At 43.4% G+C, this 23028-nt stretch overlaps 1 protein-coding gene across 11 annotated transcripts in view; it reads right to left on the bottom strand.

The window, feature by feature from the left end:
* ADGRE5 (adhesion G protein-coupled receptor E5) overlaps window positions 1-23028 on the bottom strand; it is a 432832-nt gene that overhangs the window by 55451 nt on the left and 354353 nt on the right. For 10 of the 11 annotated variants that reach the window (XM_073622463.1, XM_073622473.1, XM_073622462.1 and 7 more), the window contains one exon: window positions 6448-6585. The exons of the other annotated variant lie outside the window; for it this stretch is intronic. In XM_073622463.1, the coding sequence (XP_073478564.1) occupies window positions 6448-6585 (138 nt within the window). The remainder of the gene's footprint in view (window positions 1-6447; window positions 6586-23028) is intronic. 11 annotated transcript variants of the gene reach the window in all.

Genomic DNA, 23028 nt, shown 5'->3' with positions numbered 1-23028 from the left:
CCCTTGGTACAGGATTCTAAAGGAAGGCTTCAGGAAGACATTGAGGTCCCAGCTAGGCTTAGCTGGGAGACCTATTTGCATATCCAATCCGATCAAGTTGGGTCTGGAGAAACTCACTGGAGAGAGCCAGGAGGAGGAAGTTGGTGGGAAAGAGTCCAGCTGCTCATAGTGGCGTGAGTCTACATCTCCCTCACTAGGAAGAGCATGGTGGATTTGCAGGAGGCAACCCTTGATCCTATGGCTGAGTGAGTAGATGACCTCCAGTGCTGAATGAAAAGTGTCTGTGTGTAGTTTTTTAACTCTGGAATGAGTACCGGTCAACAACAGCATAAGAGATTTTGAGGCACATTGAGCAGTTTGTGCACTGCTGCCAGCAGTTTATGTCATGCAGTCAGCCGTTCTGTACAGCCAGAAAATGAGGAGTACTCAATTTATCCAGTTCTATAGTTTTGGAGAATCCCATGCTCCCTCTCCCTATCCTAGGTCATTGTTCCTAATAAGAACCCCTAGACTGTTTTCTGAGCCAGTGGTAGAATGAGGAAAATGCCTGGCTGTGTGTGCTCTGCGGGAAAATAGCACTTTATTCACCAGCAGCTCCTATGGGCATGCACTACAAGTTTAATATTTGTTTAATGTTGTTTCATTACTTTTTTTGTAGTGCAACACTAAAGTGGTTCTAAAGCAGAAAGTTTTTTTATTTTACTTTACTGCATTCAATGCAGTAAGGTAAAAAAACTTCTGCATGCAGCTTCTCCTGCAGCCCCCCCACCCTAAATACATTCCTGTGCCTGATGTCAATCCAGAAATGTGCTCAAGAGCCAGGGCTCTTTTGGGTCTCTAGCTCCTCATAGGCTCAAATACAGCAGCAGAAGCCATTGACTCCCGCTGCTGTCAATCAGAGCCAGTGAGGGGGAAGGGGGGTGGGGCAGTGTTCCCCTCTGTGTCTCTTATGGACACAGAGAGCAAGGACCACGTGCTATGGGACCACTTGTGAGTGCTCCCACAGTACGTGGCTTTGGGGGACCCAAAAAGAGGAGGATCGGGGTTGCTCTGTGCAAAACACACAAAGTAGGTAAGCATGACATGTTTGTTTTTTTAAAACAAACAAAGAACAAAAAAACAAGCCTTTAACCTCTCTAGCGGTATTTTTGAGTGTGGCTCGGAGTTCATTTTCATTACCAAAAGCGGTAACCCTGAGCCACACTCGGGATTGCATCGCAGTATCCTGGTACAAGTTACTTACCTTATCCCCAGGATCCTGCAATGTACTCCCGCCGTGTCCTCCGCCCGATGTATTACTGTTCCAGTTTCCATTCCCTGCGAGCGTTGCGACGCATGGGGGCGGAGCCCGGCGGAAAATTCAAAAAAGTACAAAACACATAACACATATAATACATTGTAATCTATAGATTACATTACTTTATCAAATAATTTCACATCAGTTTTGTCCATAGTGCTTTGTCCAATGCCTTGCCTGCACTTTTATATTATATATACTGTTCTTTCTGCCTGGAAACTTGAGAATGTCCATGACATCCAAAAAGCATCCAAAGCCGTTTTAGACCAGCTAGAAAACAGTGATAGTGAATTAGAATCACTTGCAGAATTGAGCGATAGTGATTCGTGGGGAAATTCGTCATCAGACACTGAAAGTGACGACAGCGACGATTCTGCGACTGAGCAAATTTCAGTGTTTTTGATTTGATTACATTATTGAATAAAATATATTATTTTTTTTAATAATTATTTATATTTATTTATTATATCATAATGTATGATTTTGTGTTTCAAACTTTATCTTACCCGGGATATCTACTAGACTCTTGTTTGGACAGATTTAAGTGAGTTATTCCTAAGAATTACAGGCCTACAATATAAAACAATTGTACCGCTTTGACATTCAAAAATCAGACATAATCATACCACTAGGGAGGTTAATATTACTTTAAAATGTTTTATTTTTTTAATTTTTTTAAAGTTGTAAAAAAGTTTTGAATGTCTTGTACCAGAATTAAAATATTAGTATTATAAATTGGAAAAAATTACAGACTAAAATGTATATTTTTTATCTATAGTAACAAGTGCCTTTTTTATTTTTATTTTTTTTGTCTATGGATTGCATAGAAGATACATTTATTTTTGCAAGACAATATAACCAAAATAAACCCTTGCTTAGAAAAAGAAATAAATAAATAGATTAAACAGGCCCATAGCAGAAAAGTAAAAATGGCTCTGGTCCAAAGGGGCACACAGGTGTAAGCCCTAAAATGGCACTGGTTAATAGTGCAGACTTGCTGATTGCATTATTTAATATTCAGGCAGAAACAGACAAGGCAGTCTTCAAATCTGATTATGCAGCAGTGTGGAGATTTTTGCAGGCAAACAGTGGAGGGGAGAGAGAGACAGCCTCCCCTTCCGATGATGAGCCTACGGGTCGTAGGCTTGTCATCAGAAGGGGAGGCTGTCTCTCTCTCCCCTCCACTGTTTTCCTGCCCAAATCTCTACACTGCTGCATTTTTATGCATTTACTCCCTGTTATGAGAACTTTTGATACACCCAAACCAGTTCGGTAGTGAATCTCCATACCAGGGAGATTTTAAACTGCTGCCTTAACGTTGCAACAAGGCGGTTCAGCCTCAAGCAAACAACTCTTGATTCAACTCAAGTTCTCCAGCAAGGACTTATGTATGCTTAGCCCCTCTGTGACCAAAATTGATGGGAACTTATATAAGTGAGACCTACCCATACTTTGAATGCTATATACCGCGTTCATTAAATCTCTACTTTAATAAATTACCCAGCCTGTATACCACAATTCATACCAGAACTCCTGATGAAGCTCACAATGAGCGAAACATGTCGAGTGGTATTTATTGAGTAGCCTTTTCCATTGTCTTTGTCAAACCAGATATGGATATTGAGAGACTTTTTAACTTTTTTTGTGTCAATATGAATTAAACTGAATAAATAAAAAACTTTTGTATGGATATATTATGTATGTTTATTTACTTTTTTTTACAATTATTATTTATTTCAAGCACCTTAAAAGTCCCGGGGTGTATCTACCCCAATTCCCCTTTCTTTGTTTATTTATTTCTTGGGATGTGGTGCTAAGGTTGATTGTCCCTGCCCTCTTTATTCAAATTCTACCTCTTGTTTAGGTTTGAGCACAATAAAGTTAACATTCCCAGGTAAACATTCCTTAGTAAACTATAAGTTACTTTTTTTTTTTTACCCTATCACTCCGCAGTTTGCGGATTTCAATGCTGCTTACTCCTGCACTCAGTGTTGATTCCCTGAACATCTGGTCTTCACAGGAAAGAGGTAAGTGTACATCGCAGTCTCCAGTCAGTCTGTCAGCTGGGAGGAGGGGGAAGCAGGGGAATGCTTTGCTATTTTAGGCTATTTAGCTGTATGTTTCTATTGATGCTAACTGACAAAGTAGGAAACAGCTCTAGTGCCTGCATGCAAGGTGGGTCCTTTTTTCTTGCAGTGTCCTATGAAGCCACCATGAAACAGGAAACCTGGGCCACTGATCATGGCACCAGCTCAAACTTGAACAAGGATTAAGGCAAGGATTAAAAGATAAATAAGCTGCATATTTAGTAAGTGATTTAATCAGCTGCTCAAAGTGCTAAAAAAAAAAAAAAAAAAAAAATGAGGGTTTAATATCACACTTGCACATGCTGTTTGCTCCCTAGTGCACAAGAAGTGCATACAGCTATGCATCTGAATGGTCCCAGGGATGCAAAAAGGTTGATTTACTAAAACAATATAAACAATTCACTCAGAGCGTTATTTATAAAGCACCAAAATGTCCTTACCGCAGTCATTTTACTGCTTTACAAAGAACAAAAAGGAACTGAGGTACTTTGCAAAGGAGTGACGTGCTGACGTCATCGCGCTGTGTACCGTAGTGGACGGGTGTTCGCTTGCCAGCTGGCTTCTATCTTTGCAGGTTTTACTTCTTACTATGTGTAAGTGCAACCTTTAATTTTAAATAAATGCTTTTTTTAATACGATTTACACTATGGTGAGTTCCTCTTCATTTTGGATTACCTTCTGGCCTCCAATTGAGACCATTGAATGACCGAATCCCTGTGGTCGTTTGCTGTGTGCTCTGGTCGCATCAAGTACTTGAGAGCTGTCATCGCCATTCCTTTAGAACAAGGCCCTGGCAGGGTTAATAGCCGCAAGCTCATAATAGCTTGCCTCTGGTAAGCACACAATCTATGTAGTGGAGGAACACGAGTTTGTGGTGTTGTCACAAGTCATTCGAAGAGCACATATGTTAATACTTATGTATGTATCTTTAATTCCTTTGGTGTTGGGAGCAATTTCAACTTATATATGCACTAGTTGCATTTGTGTAATATTTTTTAGCGCAGCTCCATTTTCTAATTTTATTTGCTTATATGTGTATTCCATATTGAGCTGCTGCTGTGTTTTTTGTTTTATTTGCTTTGTTTGTTCACTTAGCGCAGTAATTATTTTTACTTTTTACTTTGCAAATGTGCCTCCGGGATGACTGAAGCTCTATCCTTCTAAATGGAAAAGTAGAAGGAAAAAAAGCCAAAAGGAGAACCTGGTCACATGACCCATCAAAGTCATGTGACTAGCCTAAGAGAACTCTGTGGGACTCTGCATGCTTCACACTGCCTTTCACACAGTGCTTTTTTTTTTTTCAATTGAATGTCTAAAATACACACCATTCAGAAATTATTGAAATTGAATAAATGTCAGCAACAGTTTTAACAATACAGGAGGTCCCTGAGTTACGAACCTCCGACTTGCGAACGACTCCTACTTACGAACGGGAGGCGGCGTCGGTGGGCACATTGGAAAACATTGGAAAACACCATCGGAAAACATCGGAAAACAGTGGAAAATGACGTTGGAAAACATCGGAAAGCGATGTCTCTGCCGTTCTGCGCATGCCTTTCCGACTTATGAACAAATCCGACTTAAGAACAAACAGGCAGTCCCTAACCCGTTCGTAACTCGGGGACTGCCTATACAACAATATATTGTTATTGCATGCCAATAGGTATAGAAATCCCATTGGAGTACATAAAGTTTACACTGAACAAAAACGAAAGTATTTATGTTATGCATTTATATACAACAGCATCTGTAGAACCTGTCATAATAATTCATACAGCAAAACACACATCCACACACACAGTGTAAATATATTCGCCACACCACCAGTCCGTGTCACCAGACCAGTGCAGGCCAGCCACAGTGTCCCTGATCACCACAAAACCAGTGCCAGTGGAGCCAGACCATTGCAGCCAGCAACAGTGTTCCCGATTGCTGCCGCACAAGTCACAATGTCATTAGACCTGTGTAAGTCAGCAATAGTGTTCCTGATCGCTGCCACACCAAAGCAAGGTCCATAAAGACATGGATGAGCGAGTTTGGGATGGAGGAACTTGACTGGCCTTCACAGAGCCCTGACCTCCACCTGATAGAACACCTTTGGCATGAATTAAAGTGGAGACTGTGATCCAGGCCTTCTCGTCCAACATCAGTGCCTGACCTCACAAATGCACTTCTGGAAGAATGGTCAAAGATTCCCATAGACACACTCCTAAACCTTGTGGACAGCCTTCCCAGAAGAGTTGAAGCTGTTATAGCTGCAAAGGGTGGGCCAACTCAAAATTGAACCCTACGGAGTAAGACTCGGATGCCATTAAAGTTCATGTGTGTGTAAAGGCAGGCGTGATGGAACCCAGAGTCCTATGTACACTTCTGATTGTAATTCTGCCTAATTGCCTATATCATGTTTTTGTAATCAATCTCCCATCTTCAAGGTAGTATACCTACCTAGACCAAACTCAAGGCTCCAAAACCATCACATGCATTACACAATATTTGGTTTACTGATGGCAGAAAAAAGATAAGTGGAATAAATGCAGGCAATGTCTAAAAAACAAGTTTTATGGCTACAATATGCATTTCCGAAAATGGGTCAAGAGAATACAGACCTGAATATGTGCATAGGTTCTGGGAAATGCACAAATGGAGTTTGTGCTGGATGCATTTGAGGATGATGCTGAAGGACTGTTCCAACAATGGACAAGAGAACAAACGAGGCAGGTTGTTCTATTCCCTTGTCAAATGAAATCAACAACGGCAGAATAAACATCCTGTGGATGGCCAACTCCCTGCAAAACTGGGATCTGGCTCTAAAAACAGCCTATAAAGGGCTTCCACAGTAACAATCTGCAAGGCTCTGTGGTAGTAACTATCCGTCTCGCCTGCCCTCATATAGTTTTTTTGGATTTCTTGAACATGGTCATGTCCATACAACTAGATGAATGAAACCAGGAACAATGTAAAATAGGAAAGGATCAGCTGGCTGTTGCCAATCTAATTTATGTGTTTCAAAAAAAAAAAAAAAAAGACTCAAAATTTCAGAATGGTAGATGAACATGTATTTACCATTGCATTGTGGGTACTCGAATCCCAGTGATACTGCTTTGTATCCTTTATGACAACTGCATTTGAGAGAGCCTTTTGTCGTGTTACAGTTCGCCTTCAATCCACAAATTTTGAAGTTACCTATACATTTTTTTATAACTGTAGTACAGAGGGATGAAATTAAGGATGACAATAATATACAAAACAAATTACATTCATTTTGAGTTCAGTACACTTATCCAGTGAGAAAAAAAGGTAAGTGAACTACGCCAGACGGATTAGTAATCACCCAGACAGCCTTGGTGCATGAATGCAGATTAGAATGGTAGTGGATTATTTTAAGCAAATCTACATCCAAAACTTTTTTCTACCTTTGGCTAGAATAGCAAAAGGTTACAATTCCTATCAGGATTTTTAATTGCCGTGTGTCCCAGTTGTCACCAGAAGAAATGTCCACATTGAAAATCTCTCCCTAATCTTATGTTATAGTGATAACTCTTTTTAATTTTTCCTTCGCTTTCAGTCCCGATAACAATTGTCATAGGCACAAAAAAGAGGTTGAATCTCCCCAATGGGGACACATACAGCAATAAAAACCTAATAGGGGTTGAACACCTCTCCAATCTTTCCAAAACTGAAAGGTAGAGATGCATTGATAAGAGAGGGATTAGACTGGGATAGGGCTCATTTACGCTTGCTTTGGCTTCAAAACAGCTAGTTTATACTTGCTTCAAAACAAGGCTTTGGACATGCTTTGTTAAAGCTCTCTGAATGCTAGTCAAAGCTCCTGTCACTAAATAAAATGGTTAGCTTACAGTCCTGTTTATACCTGTTTTTGCTTTGCTTTGGCCTCTCTTCAAAAATGATTCCCCATGTGGCTTCAGTGATGCTTCAAAGCGTCTTCAAAGCCTCCATAGAAGTCTATGGCAAAGCTCACTTGAAGCCCCACTGAAGCCCCACCGAAGCCCCATGAAGCCTCACCGAAGCATCACCGAAGCCCTCCAAAGCCTCATCGAAGCCCCATGAAGCCTCACCAAAGCATCACTGAAGCCCCACCAAAGCCCCATCGAAGCCCCACCAAAGCCCCATCGAAGCCCCATCGAAGCCTCATCGAAGCACCAAGCAAAAGCAGGTATAAACAGGACTGTAAGCTAACCATTTTATTTAATGACAGGGGTTTTGACTGGCGTTCAGAGAGCTTTAACAAAGCGTGTCCAAAGTCATGTTTTGAAGCAAGTAATTCAGGTAGGAGTGGATTTATAAAGGTTAATTCATCTTTAGCTAAAAACAAAATGACAACTATTTTAGTAATGGCAAGCAAACATTATATGGTTTAGTCACACAGGTTATTGCTTACTGGTTCAAATGTTAAAGGGAAGCAGCAGTTCTTTATCCATTAAGATTTGTTTGTTTCTATCTAATCAGCTAATAGCTGAATAGATCTAAATTACACCCACAGCAAAATTTTGCTATGGAGGGACAAGCACCTTCCCGCTCTGTCCAGCATATAAGGTCAATTGACAGTTTTGGCTTACAGAGGCAGCAAACAAATGTTTAGGCAGTGTTGGTCTTTCTTCAGTCTTCCCTATACTGTATCTCCCTTGGACTGCATAGTGCTCATATTTGCCATATTGAACATCCTTTGTTGGCTTTCCTGGGTCTGACCCACTGGTTCTGTGCATTATAAAAAGGGACAGGGGTCCAGATGCAAGAGCGGGAGCTGGAGAACGCATAAGAGGTTATGGAAAGTCTACGGTTGCTGTTGGTACTATTGCCAGAAGAATCTGCCCTGTTGGTCTGCTGCAAATACCGTGTCCAAGATGACAATTAAGGCACATCTGCCTCCAGGATCCTGCTAGAGCCTGAAGGAACTGCTGAGACTTGCAGTCTGCCCTGAAGATGTCAATTCTGGATACTACCACTCAGGGCCGATCCTAGGGTCACAGACGCCTGGGTGCAGAAATATTTCTGGCGCCCCCCACATGGGTGTGGTCATCTAACTAACTCCTCCCCTTTACAAATGTTGCTATGGCTACGACTCAAACACAGAGATGCTCCCCTAAGAAGTCTTCATTACCCTGGGATCCTCCCATGATCTTTTAATAATAAAGAAAATGAGTACACTAAAGGGACCTGGAGGGGGGGCTCTCTAATGCACACAGAGAGGGCTTCTGTTAGAGAGTCTGTTAGAAAGAGCCCCCAGACATACTGCAGACATGATACAGGAGACTGCAGAAATGATAAATGAAATGGTCAGAGACTGCAGACTTACTACAGGAGAGCTGACTTGGCAAGCTCAGCTCACTAGTACAGCTGCTCTCTCTCCACTCAGACACGGGCGCTCCGATCTCCAATTATATAGAGTAAATCGATATCTAGCATGTCACGCTTTAAAATTGCACACGCCTGTGGAATGGCGCCAAACTATGGTACCTAAAAATCTCAAAAGGTGATCATTTAAAAGCCTTACAGGTTACCAGTTTAGAGTTACACAGGAGGTCTGACACGTGAATTATTGCTCTGGCTCTGGCGTACGTATGGTGCGATCACTGTTTACATATGCGTGTGGGACCTACATGTGCATTTGCATTTGCATGTGAGCACGGGAGGACAGGGAGCTTTAAACTTATTTTATTATTATTATTTTTATTTACACTGCTCCCTTTATTTTTATTTATATTTTGGATCAACTTTATTGCTATCACTGTGTTGCGTTTGATACAATATGATTTTTTTTATTAATCAGACTTAAGATACATGGGACATAACATCACACAGTAGTGGTTGGTCATAGAGATAATGTCAGTTTTTGGCTTGAGTAGATTTCTCAAACAAATGCTGTTTCATACAATGGGGGTAAATATCATTGTTGTATTCAACGATATTTCAATGAACAGGCTATTGTCTCTATAGCTACAGTAAACAAGTAAGAAATGTACTTGTTTGAGGTCCTTTCAGCTCTCAAACTGAAAGAATGACTGTTAGATTACTGTCAGGTGTTGGCCTTATTAGACAATGGGTACGTAGACACAGTTTTCAACAGTCCATTGTTTCTACAGCTACAGTAAACAGGCATGTTTTCTGTTGTTTGGTAACTATGGCAAACAGCCTGACACATAAAAGGGGTGAGTAGACACACACACACACACCATCATGCTGTAACATCAGAAGCCACCCATGATAGAAGAACAGTGCCTGATGCTCCAGAAAAATTGTTGCCAATGGAGATCACGAACATACAGTAACAGAAAAGTAACCTTTAAGTGTATTTGTACTATTATAGACCATAGGCTGTTCAGTTTGCTAGGCATTTTGCTTGTTATAGATATCTGTCAGTCTTATATTGTATTCCTAAGATTGTAATAGTTTTGTATGTACAGCATCTTTGTATAGTAAAAGCACAATTTACACACTGCAGAAATCTCAGCTTCCTTGCTTATACCACAGAGTAACCTTGCTAGACGCAAGCAAAACATTTGGGGGCTTGTGCCGCGGTCTGTGCTATGTTCAATTGAAGCAGGCCTGTTTTTCTGTAGTGTGTTGTGTAGCTTGTGCTAGGTAAAATGCTGCGTAAGCTGTTTAGGAAAAGCAAGGCTGCAGAGGGTTCTGGTGGCCAGAAGGAAGTGTGCAGCTTACCTATCTGGGCCAGAGACAATGAGTGGGAGCCTCTTGCTAAAGAATTTGTGAAGTATGCTTCTCCCTTAAACCTGACTTGGGGTGATAAAGTCTCAGATCATTTTGAAGATTTTAGCCTTAAGGGGTTGGATTTAAGTAAAAAAGAGAAGAGGACAGTGTCCACAGTGGGCTGGTATTTCCTTAATGCTATTTACACTGAATCACAGAGAAGGGGGAAGGCAGAGGCAGAAGTTAAGGTATTAAAAGACCAGCTAGCAGTTGCTTCAGAGTATGTGCGTTCAACTGCTAGTCGGGCTGATGATTTGCAAGAGCGGTGTGCAGCCCTCATGACCAAATCAATTAATGCCGTAACCACTTGACAACTGGGCACTTAAACCCCCTTCCTAACCAGACCAATTTTCAGCTTTTGGTGCTCTCACATTTTGAATGACAATTACTCAGTCATGCAACACTGTATCTTTATGAAATTTTTGTCCTTTTTTTCACACAAATAGAGCTTTCTTTTGGTGGTATTTAATCACTGCTGAGTTCTTTATTTTTTGCGCCGTAAAAGAAAAAAGACCGAAAAATCTGTAAAAAAATACATTTTTCTTCATTTCTGTTATAATATTTTGCAAATTAGTAATTTTTCTTCATATATTTTGGCCAAAATTTATACCGCTACATATCTTTGGTAAAAATAACCCAAATCGGTGGATATTATTTGGTCTTTTTGAAAGTTATAGAGTCCAAAAGCTATGGTGCGAATATCTGAAAATTGATCACACCTGAAGTACTGACGGCCTATCTCATTTCTTGAGACCCTAACATGCCAGAAAAGTACAAATACCCCCCAAATGACCCCTTTTTGGAAAGAAGACGTTCCAAGGTATTTAGAAAGATGCATGGTGAGTTTTTTGAAGTTGTCATTTTTTCCCACAATTCTTTGCAAAATCAAGGTTTTTTTTTTACTTTTTTTTTTTTTCCACAAAATTGTCATATTAGCAGGGTATTTCTCACAGACCGCATATGCATACCACAAATTACACCCCAAAACACATTCTGCTATTACTCCAGAGTATGGTGATACCACATGTGTGAGACTTTTACACAGCGTGGCCACATACAGAGGCCCAACATGCAGGGGAGCACCTTCAGGCGTTCTGGAGCACCCAGGCCAATTCTGACATTTCTCTCCTACATGTAAAAATCATCATTTATTAGCTAGAAAATTACTTAGAACCCCAAAACATTATATATGTTTTTTTAGCAAAGACCCTAGAGAATACAATGGCGGTCGTTGCAACTTTTTATCTCGCACGGTATTTGCGCAGCAATTTTTTTAACGTGTTTTTTTTGGAAAAAAAACTGTTTTGTGCTTTACAAAAACCAAAACAGTAAAGTTAGCCCAATGTTTTTGCATAATGTGAAAGATGAAGTTACACCGAGTAAATAGATACCCAACATGTCACCCTTCAAAATTGCACGCGCTTGTGGAATGGCGCCAAACTTTGCTACTCAAAAATCCCCATAGGCGACGCTTTAAAATTTTTTACTGGTTACATGTTTTGAGTTACAGAGGAGGTCTAGGGCCAAAATTATTGCTCTCGCTCTACCGATCGCAGCGATACCTCACATGTGTGGTTTGAACACCGTTTTCATATGTGGGCGGGACTTACGTATGCGTTCGCTTCTGCATGCGAGCACACAGGGACAGGGGCGCTTTAAAAAAATGTTTTTTTTTTTTTTATTGTTCATTTTACTTTATTTATTTTAGTTTGATGCTTTTTTCCAAAAAAAAAAATTTTTGACCACTTTTATTCCTATTACAAGGAATATAAACATCCTTGTAATAGGAATATGGCATGACAGGTCCTCTTTACAGTGAGATATGGGGTCAATAAGACCCCACATCTCACCTCTAGGCTGGGAAGCCTGAAATTAAAAAAAAAAAAAAAAAAAAAGATCCTGGCTTCGATCGTAGCGGTGAGTCGGTAGAAGTACCGCAAGGCGGCGGGAAGGGGGGACGTCCCCTCTCGCCTCCCGTAAGAACGATCAAGCAGTGGAACAGCTGCTATGATCATTCTCATGGTGTAGGGAATCGCCGGCTGAAAAAGCTGATATCTGAATGATGCCTGTAGCTGCACCCATCATTCAGATATCCCCACACAAAGTCAAGGACGTTGTATGACGGTCGGTGGGCAGGAAGTGGTTAAAACGCTTTTTTTTTTTTTAACACAAAGTTGTCCATTTATACAATATTTCTACCACATAACATGTACATGCCAAAAATGACACCCCAAAATAGATTCTCCTGCTCCTCCTGAGTACGGCGATACCCCATGTGTGAGACTTCCACAGCCTGGCCACATACAGAGGGCGAGTAAAGCTGAGCATGGCTCAGCATGGCAGGGTATGGCGGGGTATTGCGGAGTATGGCGGGGTATTGCGGAGTATGGCGGGGTATGGCAGGGTATTGTGGAGTATGGCGGGGTATTGCGGGGTATGGCGGGGTATGGCGGGGTATTGCGGAGTATGGCGGAGTATGGCAGGGTATTGCGGAGTATGGCGGGGTATGGCGGAGTATGGCGGGGTATGGCGGAGTATGGCGGGGTATTGCGGAGTATGGCGGGGGGCATTGCAGAGTATGGCGGGGTATGGCGGGGGCATGGCAGAGTATGGCGGGGGGCATTGCAGAGTATGGCGGGGGCATTGCAGAGTATTGTGGGGGCATTGCAGAGTATTGCACAGCATTGCAGAGTATTGTGGGGGCATTGCAGAGTATTGCACAGCATTGCAGAGTATTGTGGGGGCATTGCAGACTATTGCACAGCATTGCAGAGTATTGTGGGGGCATTGCAGAGTATTGCACAGCATTGCAGAGTATTGTGGGGGCATTGCAGAGTATTGCACAGCATTGCAGAGTATTGTGGGGGCATTGCAGAGTATTGCACAGCATTGCAGAGTATTGTGGGGGCATTGCAGAGTATTGCACAGCATTGCAGAGTATTGTGGGGGTATTGCAGAGTATTGCACAGCATTGCAGAGTATTGTGGGGGTATTGCAGAGTATTGCACAGCATTGCAGAGTATTGTGGGGGTATTGCAGAGTATTGTGGGGGTATTGCAGAGTATTGCACAGCATTGCATAGTAGTGAGGGATGGCTGAGCATGGATGGATGGATGTCTCTGTGCAGCGCTGTGGGCACTACACATACAGCCCACAGCGCTGCAGACATCCATCCATCCCCCTCCCCGCTCACTGTGTACCGATCGGTACACAGGAGGGGAGGAGAGGAACCGGCGTCATCAGATGACGCCGGTCTGTTTACATGTGATCGCGCCGTCATTTGACGGCTCGATCACATGGTAAACGGCCGCGATCAGCGGCCATTTACCGGGATCCCTGGACCCGGCGGTCACGGATGTGTTCGGGTGCGCGCCCCAGGGGGCGCGCGAGAGGGGAATTCTGGGAGGACGTCATAGTACGTCCTCCCAGAGTTATCCAACCGCCCTGCAGCCATCATTCGGCTATGGGCCGGTTGGTAAGTGGTTAAGGAAAAGGAAGGGCCGTACACCTGTTAGTAAAGCCAGGGTACGTGCCATTGTCACATCCCAAAATTGTGAGGATGTACTCTCCTCAAATGATAGTGAGGATGAGGAGATAGAGTTTGATATTTCGCATGATGATCTGCCAGTGCGAAAGAAAAAGTATGCCAGACCTCTCATTACTAAGCATAAGAAACAGAAACATGATAGAGAGGATATGGCAGATGGGGAGGTGCATTATCGCAACCCCAGAGATGTTGAATTTGAAGAAGTACGTCAGCTTACACAAACTGAACTCCATGAGCTGGCAAAACAATACAAATAAAGGTCTGGGGAACCCCTAGTGAGTTGGCTCTTATGCTTATGGGATGAAGGGGCGGACAGTGTTGTTTTGTCAGGTAAGGAAGTAGTGACTATGGGAGTGTTAACCCATGATCCACAATTGCGTCAGGCAATGCGAAAAGCCAGAGAGTTTAGCGTGAATTTTTCACTGTTAGACCTCGTGAGAGATGGAATAGTCCGAGTATACGCTAGTCCTACTGACCTGGAAAATACCTACTCATGTAGAGCAATAGGAGAGGGTATTTCCAGTTTACGTGAGATGGGTTGTATAACCGGATTAAATACGTTTCCAGAATGGATGGGTCCAGATATGGAACCCTTTACGTCTGCTCTGCGCTCTAAGCTGATGAAGTCTGCGCCATTTAATCTCAGGGCTCCATTATTTTCCTTGTTGGGAGGCCTGGGATTAAACAGCAAGTTTCATGAAGCCACTACCCTTTTAAGCCAGTTGGGGGAGCTAGAGGAGACTAAAACAAAACCTGTCAGGGCAGTAGATAAGGTAAAGGCCAGACAGGAAGAATACAAGCAGAAAAGAACAGGGAAGAAAGGGAATGGGGTAGAGAAGACAGGAGGTGAAGAGAAAACCAGGCTTGTTATTTCTAGGAAAGAATGGTGGGTGGACCTATTAAAGGCAGGAGTACCTAAAGATGAGATAGATGGGATTTCTACTGCAGAAATGCTAAAGAGGTGGTAACATTTAGTAGGGAAAACTGTCAGGGTTAGAAACACTACTCCTAGTGAAGATAACATCAGCCTGGACTTAGAGAAAACAGAACAGACCCCTCCTGTTAGCCCCAAACCAATTCCCAAAACTAAACATGAACCCAAACCCAAATCCCTTTATCCTGGGGAGGAATTAAAGAGAATCAGAAAAGGGGATTGGGAGGTTCCTTATCCTTTATGAAGGGAAGGTGAGTCTCCTGTCATAGCCGTGAGGGCAGTGACAGCAGGAGACCGACGCCCATATACACCTGTCACTGTATGGACCGGGAAGTCATCTTCTCCTACACATGTAATGGCTTTAGTTGATAGCGGAGCTGAAGTTACACTTTTGCAAGGTAATCCTTCCCATCACAAAGGAGAATTGATTTATGTAGAAGGTTTGGGAGGGCAAACTACACCAGCAGTTAAGATACGGGTGAAATTGGCTATTGGCTAGGGATCAGGATTTATGACAAACGTTTTGGTATCAGAGTTACCCGAAAATATTCTTGGGATGGATGTACTTCAAGGTCAGTCAGTTCAGACTGAAAGAGGTACATTCACATTTGGGTATCCTGATAAAGCGTATCTGGTTAGGGCGGTGAAGGCTGTGGGCAGAGCGAAATGGACCCCTGTCTACATTCCTCCACCAGAGAAGCCAGTCTGTCTCAAGCAGTACAGACTTCCTGGAGGCCACAAAGAAATTGGGGAGACTATTCAAGAACTGTTGAGAGTAGGGATCCTTAGACTTGCTGTAAGTCCTTTCTCCTCTCCGGTGTTTCCAGTAAAGAAACCTGATGAGACATATAGAATGACTATGGATTACAGAGGTCTAAAAGGAGTGACACCTCCATTGAAGTCAGCTGTACCAAATATGAACTCAATTGTTGAGAAAATTGCTAAAGATGCAGGAGAATATCATGCTGTGATAGACCTGGCTAATGCTTTCTTTTCGAATTTTGATAGACCCAGAGTGTCAAGACCAGTTTGCTTTAGTGTGGGACGGCCGCCAGTACACTTTCACCGTGCTTCCTGAAGACTATGTTCATTCTCCAACGATTTGTCATGGACTGATTGCCCGAGATTTAAGTACCCTGAATTTGAAAGTCGCTGTGTTTCACTACATTGATGAAATCATGATCTCTGGGACAAAAGAAAATGTAACTGAAGCACTGCACCTGCTAATAGAGCACTTGGAGAACAGAGGGTGGGCTATCAACAGAGACAAAGTCCAAGGACCTGCCACAGAAGTGAAATTCCTGGGAATGATGTGGACTGGGCCACAGAGGAAAATTCCAGAGACAGTTGTGCAAACTATCCAGGGGCTGTCGCCCCCTATTACCAAAGAGGAGGCACAGAAGTTCATTGGATTTGTGGGGTTCTGGAGATCGTTCATCCCACATCTTGGACTGATTCTGAGGCCTATATATAATGTCACCAGAAAAAAGACTGAGTTCTCATGGGGTTCAGAGCAGTGGACTGCATTCCTGGCTGCTAAAGAAGCTATTTTGCAGCATCAGGGATTAGGACCCGTGAGACAAGGAGTACCATTTCAGCTAGATGTAGTGGAGCAGAATAGTACCATATCTTGGAGTCTATGGCAGCCAAATGAAAAGAAAGGACTGAGAGCAATACCCATTGGATTTTGGTCCAAACAACTGACAGGGGCACAGAAGAGATACACGCCCCTAGAGAAGTACCTGTTTGGGGCCTACACAGCACTTCAACATATAGAGACCATTACAGGAAAGGACACAGTCACCATCCATAGTGCATTGCCAATAGCAGGATGGGTGAGAGATAATGGACTTACCACTAGGGCAGCTGTAGCCCAGAACCAGACACTGATGAAATGGAAGTGGTACCTTCAAGAAAGAGGGGGTATTGCAGCTGGGGATGTTAGAGACATTTCAAAACAGTTGGCTGGGCTGGTTACTTTTACCAGCACCCGGCCAGAAGAAGAAATTCCTGTGCTGCAGTCATCCCCCATTCAAGAGGCTCCACCCTTTGAGTCTCTGTCAGAAGACATGAAGGAGTCAGTGTGGTTCACTGATGGTTCAGCCATACTCACCTCGTCTGGACGTAAATGGACAGCAGCAGTCTACAACCCAAGTACAGACACAGTCCTGCAGGAGACCAGAATTGGAGGGTCCAGTCAGTATGCAGAGTTGAAAGCTGTGGTGATGACTCTTCAGGAGGATCCTTCTTCCCATATCACTATCTACACTGACAGCTGGGCGGTTTTTAAAGGACTGACAACTTGGATGCCCACGTGGAAGTCCAATGAATGGATGATTCATAGAAAGGTGGTGTGGGGAGGAAAGGAAGTCTGGGACTACATCTGGAAGGAAGCTCACTCCCGCAGCATAAAAGTGGGGCATGTCGATGCACATGTGCCCCTAGTCCCAGACTTTGAGAACTATAACAGAGTTGCAGATGAAATCGCCAAAGTGAAGGCAGTTGTGCCAATTGAATTTTCTGTATGCAGTCTGAAAAAAAAAAAAATCTAGGGCGGAATGTGTTGCGTTTGATACAATATGATTTTTTTTTATTAGTCAGACTTAAGATACATGGGACATAACATTACACAATAGTGGTTGGTCATAGAGATATTGTCAGTTTTTGGCTTGAGTAGATTTCTCAAACAAATGCTGTTTCATACAATGGGGGTAAATATCAATGTTGTATTCAACGATATTTCAATGAACAGGCTATTGTCTCTATAGCTACAGTAAACAAGTAAGAAATGTACTTGTTTGAGGTCCTTTCAGCTCTCAAACTGAAAGAATGACTGTTAGATTACTGTCAGGTTTTGGCCTGATTAGACAATGGGTACGTAGATACAGTTTTCAACAGTCCATTGTTTCTACAGCTACAGTAAACAGGCATGTTTTCTGTTGTTTGGTAACTATGGCAAACAGCCTGACACATAAAAGGGGTGAGTACACACACGCCATCATGCTGTAACATCAGAAGCCACTCATGATAGAAGAACAGTGCCTGATGCTCCAGAAAAATTGTTGCCAATGGAGATCACGAACATACAGTAACAGAAGATAAGTAACTTTTAAGTGTATTTGTACTATTATAGACCATAGGATGTTCAGTTTGCTAGGCATTTTGCTTGTTATAGATATCTGTCAGTCTTATATTGTATTCCTAAGATTGTAATAGTTTTGTATGTACAGCATCTTTGTATAGTAAAAGCACAATTTACACACTGCAGAAATCTCAGCTTCCTTGCTTATACCACAGAGTAACCTTGCTAGATAGACGCAAGCAAAACAATCACAAGGGATAAACAAGATGATAGCATTGGCTGTGACAGGTCTTCCTTTCAGAAAGATCTGGGGTCTATTAGACCCCATACTGTATCTCTCCTCTATCCTCCAAAGCATCTGATCAAACGGGGGTTGATTTGATCATATTATTTCACAAGATGGTAATGGCTTTTTTTACATGAGGCTGAAGCTGAAACCGAAAGTGATGGAGGTATGCCCAGCAGGTGGCTGAAGGGACTGATAATTAATAATTAGTCTGAGCCAGGGGTGGCCCATCCATCAAGGCACACGGGCGTCACCCCCTCTATCCACACAACCCCCTATGGTTAATGGATAGATTCATGCTATGCATGAATCTATCCATGGCCGTCACAGCCACCCCCTATTCATGCGTCCGGACCCTTTCAGTATGTCGGGCGCATGAATTACAGCGGTGGGGGTGCTTTTTTGAAGCACTTGCTTAGATCCATAGGCTCTAGTTGGCTTCAAAATAGGGTGGGCTCGGAGAGCAGAGCATTTGGCTGTTCGGCCGCTCCTGTCCGATATCCACTAGAAAGGTAGTACTTCTGCATTTCTTGCTGGCCATAGACTAGCCCATTGATGACCCACTATGTTGCTTGAGAGACACAGTGCAAATGACACACAAAAAGAGCTCAGCGGCTCAAGGCCTGCCTCAGAAGATTAAAGGGAGGCCTACCTGAATCCAGGTTGAGCCATCCCCCCACCCTCTGGGCTATGCAGCATACATCCTACGCTGTGCCTGTAGCTGTACAGCCACAGTCATAGGGTACCCAAGGGAGACCTGTCCCACATCCACCCTGTTGCACAGAGATGTCCATAGGGGTAGGCACTGCATCCATTGAGACCCACCATCAACTCTTTGAGCCACCCAGTGTACCGTTTACACTGCACCAGCCTGTTCGCCATCTTCATCAAGTTGGTACCAGTGACCCAGCACACCACTGTCAACACAGCGGCCCAATTCTTCATCAAGCTGTGGCAGTGAGATCAGTGTACTCTCTCCACTGCCTCTCTCTGTCAGCTTGACCCAAGGAACTGGTGACAGAGTCATTGACCCACTTTACTGTTATTTTGTTGCATAAGGCATACTTTAACCTCCCTGGCGGTATGATTACTTCAGATTTTAGGTGCTGAAAGTGGTACAATTATTTTGCATGGAAATTTGGCGTTTTATATTGTAGGCCTGTAATTCTAAGGAATAATTCACTTAAATCTGTCCAAACCAGAGTCTAGTAGACATCCCAGGTATGATAAAGTTTGAAAAACAAAATAATACATTATAATATAATAAATAACTATAAATAATTATACCAAATAATAATATAATAAAAATTATTCAACAATGTAATCAAATCAAAAACACTGAAATTTGCTCAGTTGCAGAATTGTCGCTGTCATTACTTTTCAGTGTTTGATGACGGATCTCCCCACAAATCACTATCGCTCAATTCTGCGAGTGATTCCAATTTATTATCACTGTTTTCTAGCTGGTCTAAAACCCCTTTTGATGTAAAGGGACGGTTTTGGTTGCTATGGACAATCTCCAGTCTCCAGGCAGAAAGAACAGTTTTTATAATATAAAACTGCATGCAGGACACTGGACAGACCACTAGGTACAAAAGGCATGTGTAATTATTTGATACAGTACTGTAATCTGTAAGATTACAGTATACTGTATCTATACTGGGTGTTTTACTTTTTGAATTTGGCGCCGAACTCCGCCCCCGTGCATCGCAACGCTCGCAGGGAACGGAGCTCGGCACTGTGAATCGAGCGAGACATGGCAGCTCGCAGATCACAGCGGGGAGACATCGCAGGATACAGGGGACAAGGTAAGTAACCTCTACATGGATCCTACGATGCAATCCCGAGTCTGGCTCGGGGTTACCGCTTTTGGTATTGAAAATCCACCCCGAGCCAGACTCGGGAATACCACTAGGGGGGTTAAACAAGGTTAACCTCCCTGACGGTATTCCCGAGTGCGCCTCGGGGTTAAATTTCAGCACCATTAGCGGTAACCCTGAGCCACACTCGGGATTGCATTGCAGGATCCTGGAGCGCTATACTTACCTTGTCCCCAGGATCCTGCGATGTCCCCCCACAGTGTCTGCAGGCTGTGTCCTCCTCCCGAAGCCTCTCTGTGCCAGGCTCCGTTCCCTGCGAGCGTCGCAACCCACGGGGGCGGAGCCTGGCGGCAAATTAAAAAAATGTAAAAATCATAACACATACAGTACTGTAATCATACAGATTACAGTACTGTATGAAATTATTTTACATCCCTTTTGTCCCCAGTGCTTTGTCCAATGCCCTGCATGCAGTTTTATATTATGTATACTGTTCTTTCTGCCTGGAAACTTGAGATTGTACATAGCAACCAAAAAGTGTCCCTTTACGTCAAAAGTGGCTTTAGACCAGCTAGAAAACAGCGATAGTAAATAAGAACACTTGCAGAATTAAGCGATAGTGAATTGTGGGGAAATTTATTTTATTATTATTATATTATTTTTTTTTTAATTATTTATATTTATTTATTATATTATAATTTATGATTTTGTGTTTCAAACTTCATCATACCCGGGATATCTACTAGACTCTTGGTGGACAGATTTAAGTGTGTTATTGCTAAGAATTACAGGCCTACAATATAGAACGCCAAATTTCTATGCAAAATAATTGTACCGCTTTGAGACGCAAAAATCTGAAATAATCATACCGCCAGGGAGGTTAAGTCACACTCTCATCCCCTTCAGCCAGTTAAGCTGCCCAATGGCCCTTTCAATCTGCCTGAATCCTCCATGGTCCTTCAGCCTGGCTACACAACCGCCCAGTCAACTTCCTTGCACCATAACTTACAGTGCATAATTGACAACTTCTACCACTACTACTCTGTGAGTGGGGTGATTGACTCTTATCAAGCGCACCAATGACACCAGGGCCCCAACATAGCCAGCAAGCAAATATAAACAATAAAGACTATACATAATTTGGTTTAGTCATTGCATATTGCTTCCGTTTGTAAACAGGGGCCTAGGGTTAGCTTACCCGTAATAGGTACACCCAGGCAATTTAGCCACATTTTCTTGCTACATTTACCAATCTGTTGCCTGTTTGTTGAATGCTTGTGGTAAAGACTACAGCGTATGCTATTTGAGTCAAGGTACGGTTCTTTTCTATTTGAGTACACTTCTAGTGCATTGTATGGGTTTACCATGTACTGTACAGCTATATTGTTAGTGCTAGGGTTGTCCCGATACCACTTTTTTAGGACCAAGTACAAGTACCGATACTTTTTCTCAAGTACTCGCCGATACCAATTAGCAATACTTTTTTTTTTTTAATGTCACGTGACAGTGTTTTTTTGTTTTTTTTTTGCAATGCTTTCAGACTCCTGATATCTCCCCCTTGAGACAGAGAAAGAGACCGAGGATAGAGATTTCCTAGTCCCTTTCTCTGCAGCCTTAGCTGCACTGAAAATGAATGGAGAGAAGACAGCGGCTCCTCTCCATTCATAAACTGAGACATCGTAATCACAGGTGGTTACAATGTTTCAGTTATGTGAATGGACAGAGTCAGATGACTCTGTTCATACAGAAAAGGAAGAGTACATGGAGAGGGACAGCAGCAGAAAGGAGGGGGACAGAAGCAGAACGGAGGGGGGTAGAAGCATAACGAGGGGGCATGGAGGAAGAACAAAGGGGGACAGAAGCAAAACAGAGGGGGACAGCAGAACGGAGGGGGCATGGAGGAAGAACAGAGGGGGACAGCAGAACAGAGGGGGCATGGAGGAAGAACAGAGGGGGACAGCAGAACGAAGGGGGTATGGAGGAAGAACAGAGGGGGACAGCAGAATGGAGGGGGCATGGAGGAAGAACAGAGGGGGACAGCAGAATGGAGGGGGCATGGAGGAAGAACAGAGGGGGACAGCAGAACGGAGGGGGCATGGAGGAAGAACGGAGGGGGACAGCAGAATGGAGGGGGCATGGAGGAAGAACAGAGGGGGACAGCAGAACAGAGGGGGCATGGAGGAAGAACAGAGGGGGACAGCAGAATGGAGGGGGCATGGAGGAAGAACAGAGGGGGACAGCAGAATGGAGGGGGCATGGAGGAAGAACAGAGGGGGACAGCAGAACGGAGGGGGCATGGAGGAAGAACAGAGGGGGACAGCAGAATGGAGGGGGCATGGAGGAAGAACAGAGGGGGACAGCAAAATGGGGGGGGCATGGAGGAAGAACAGAGGGGGACAGCAGAACGGAGGGGGCATGGAGGAAGAACAGAGGGGGACAGCAGAATGGAGAGGGCATGGAGGAAGAACAGAGGGGGACAGCAGAATGGGGGGGGCATGGAGGAAGAACAGAGGGGGACAGCAGAACAGAGGGGGTATGGAGGAAGAACAGAGGGGGACAGCAGAACGGCATGGAGGAGGATGTGGTGACAGTCAGCGGTGATCGTGTGTGGAATAGTTACAAGCACCGATCACCGCTGTATAAATTTCACTAAAGCAGCTGAAATGGGGGGGGGGGGGGAGCTTGTAACTCCCCCACACACCGATCACTGCTGATTGTCCAGGTATCGGTCGGGTGCAGCATCGGGAGCATTTGCCCGAGTACAAATACCTGGGCAAATGCTCAGTATCGGTGCCGATACCGATACTAGTATCGGTATCGGGACAACCCTAGTTAGTGCATATGTTTCTTAAGAAATATACCCTGTTATCCCCTATTTGGTCTCAAGCCTGATCTCAGGCTTTCAATTTCTGCAAAATTGCAAGACCCACATTGACTAAAGGGGTACAACCTGGGATGTCAGAGGAGTTGAGGCCTTTTGCAAAGCCAAGGCACGAACAAAGCACCTAATACTTTAATCTGGTCCTACAGGGGTAGAGTTACAATTCCCTGCCAGCACATTCACATGCATGCACACCTGACTGGTTCTTAGATTTATCCCACCCTCTCCCAGTCTGGGTGCGGCTCTACAGGGATGGCAGAAGTGTAATACTATGGCACATTCAGGTATTTACACTGCTTGGATTTGAAAGTACATTTGCTGATTGATTGATAAAAGTAGGACTATGATAATTTGTGTCTTTTATATCT

Source organism: Aquarana catesbeiana, linkage group LG03, assembly GCF_042186555.1.
Source record: "Aquarana catesbeiana isolate 2022-GZ linkage group LG03, ASM4218655v1, whole genome shotgun sequence".
Classification (NCBI taxonomy): domain Eukaryota; kingdom Metazoa; phylum Chordata; class Amphibia; order Anura; family Ranidae; genus Aquarana; species Aquarana catesbeiana.
This window is presented reverse-complemented; position numbering and strand designations above follow the sequence as displayed.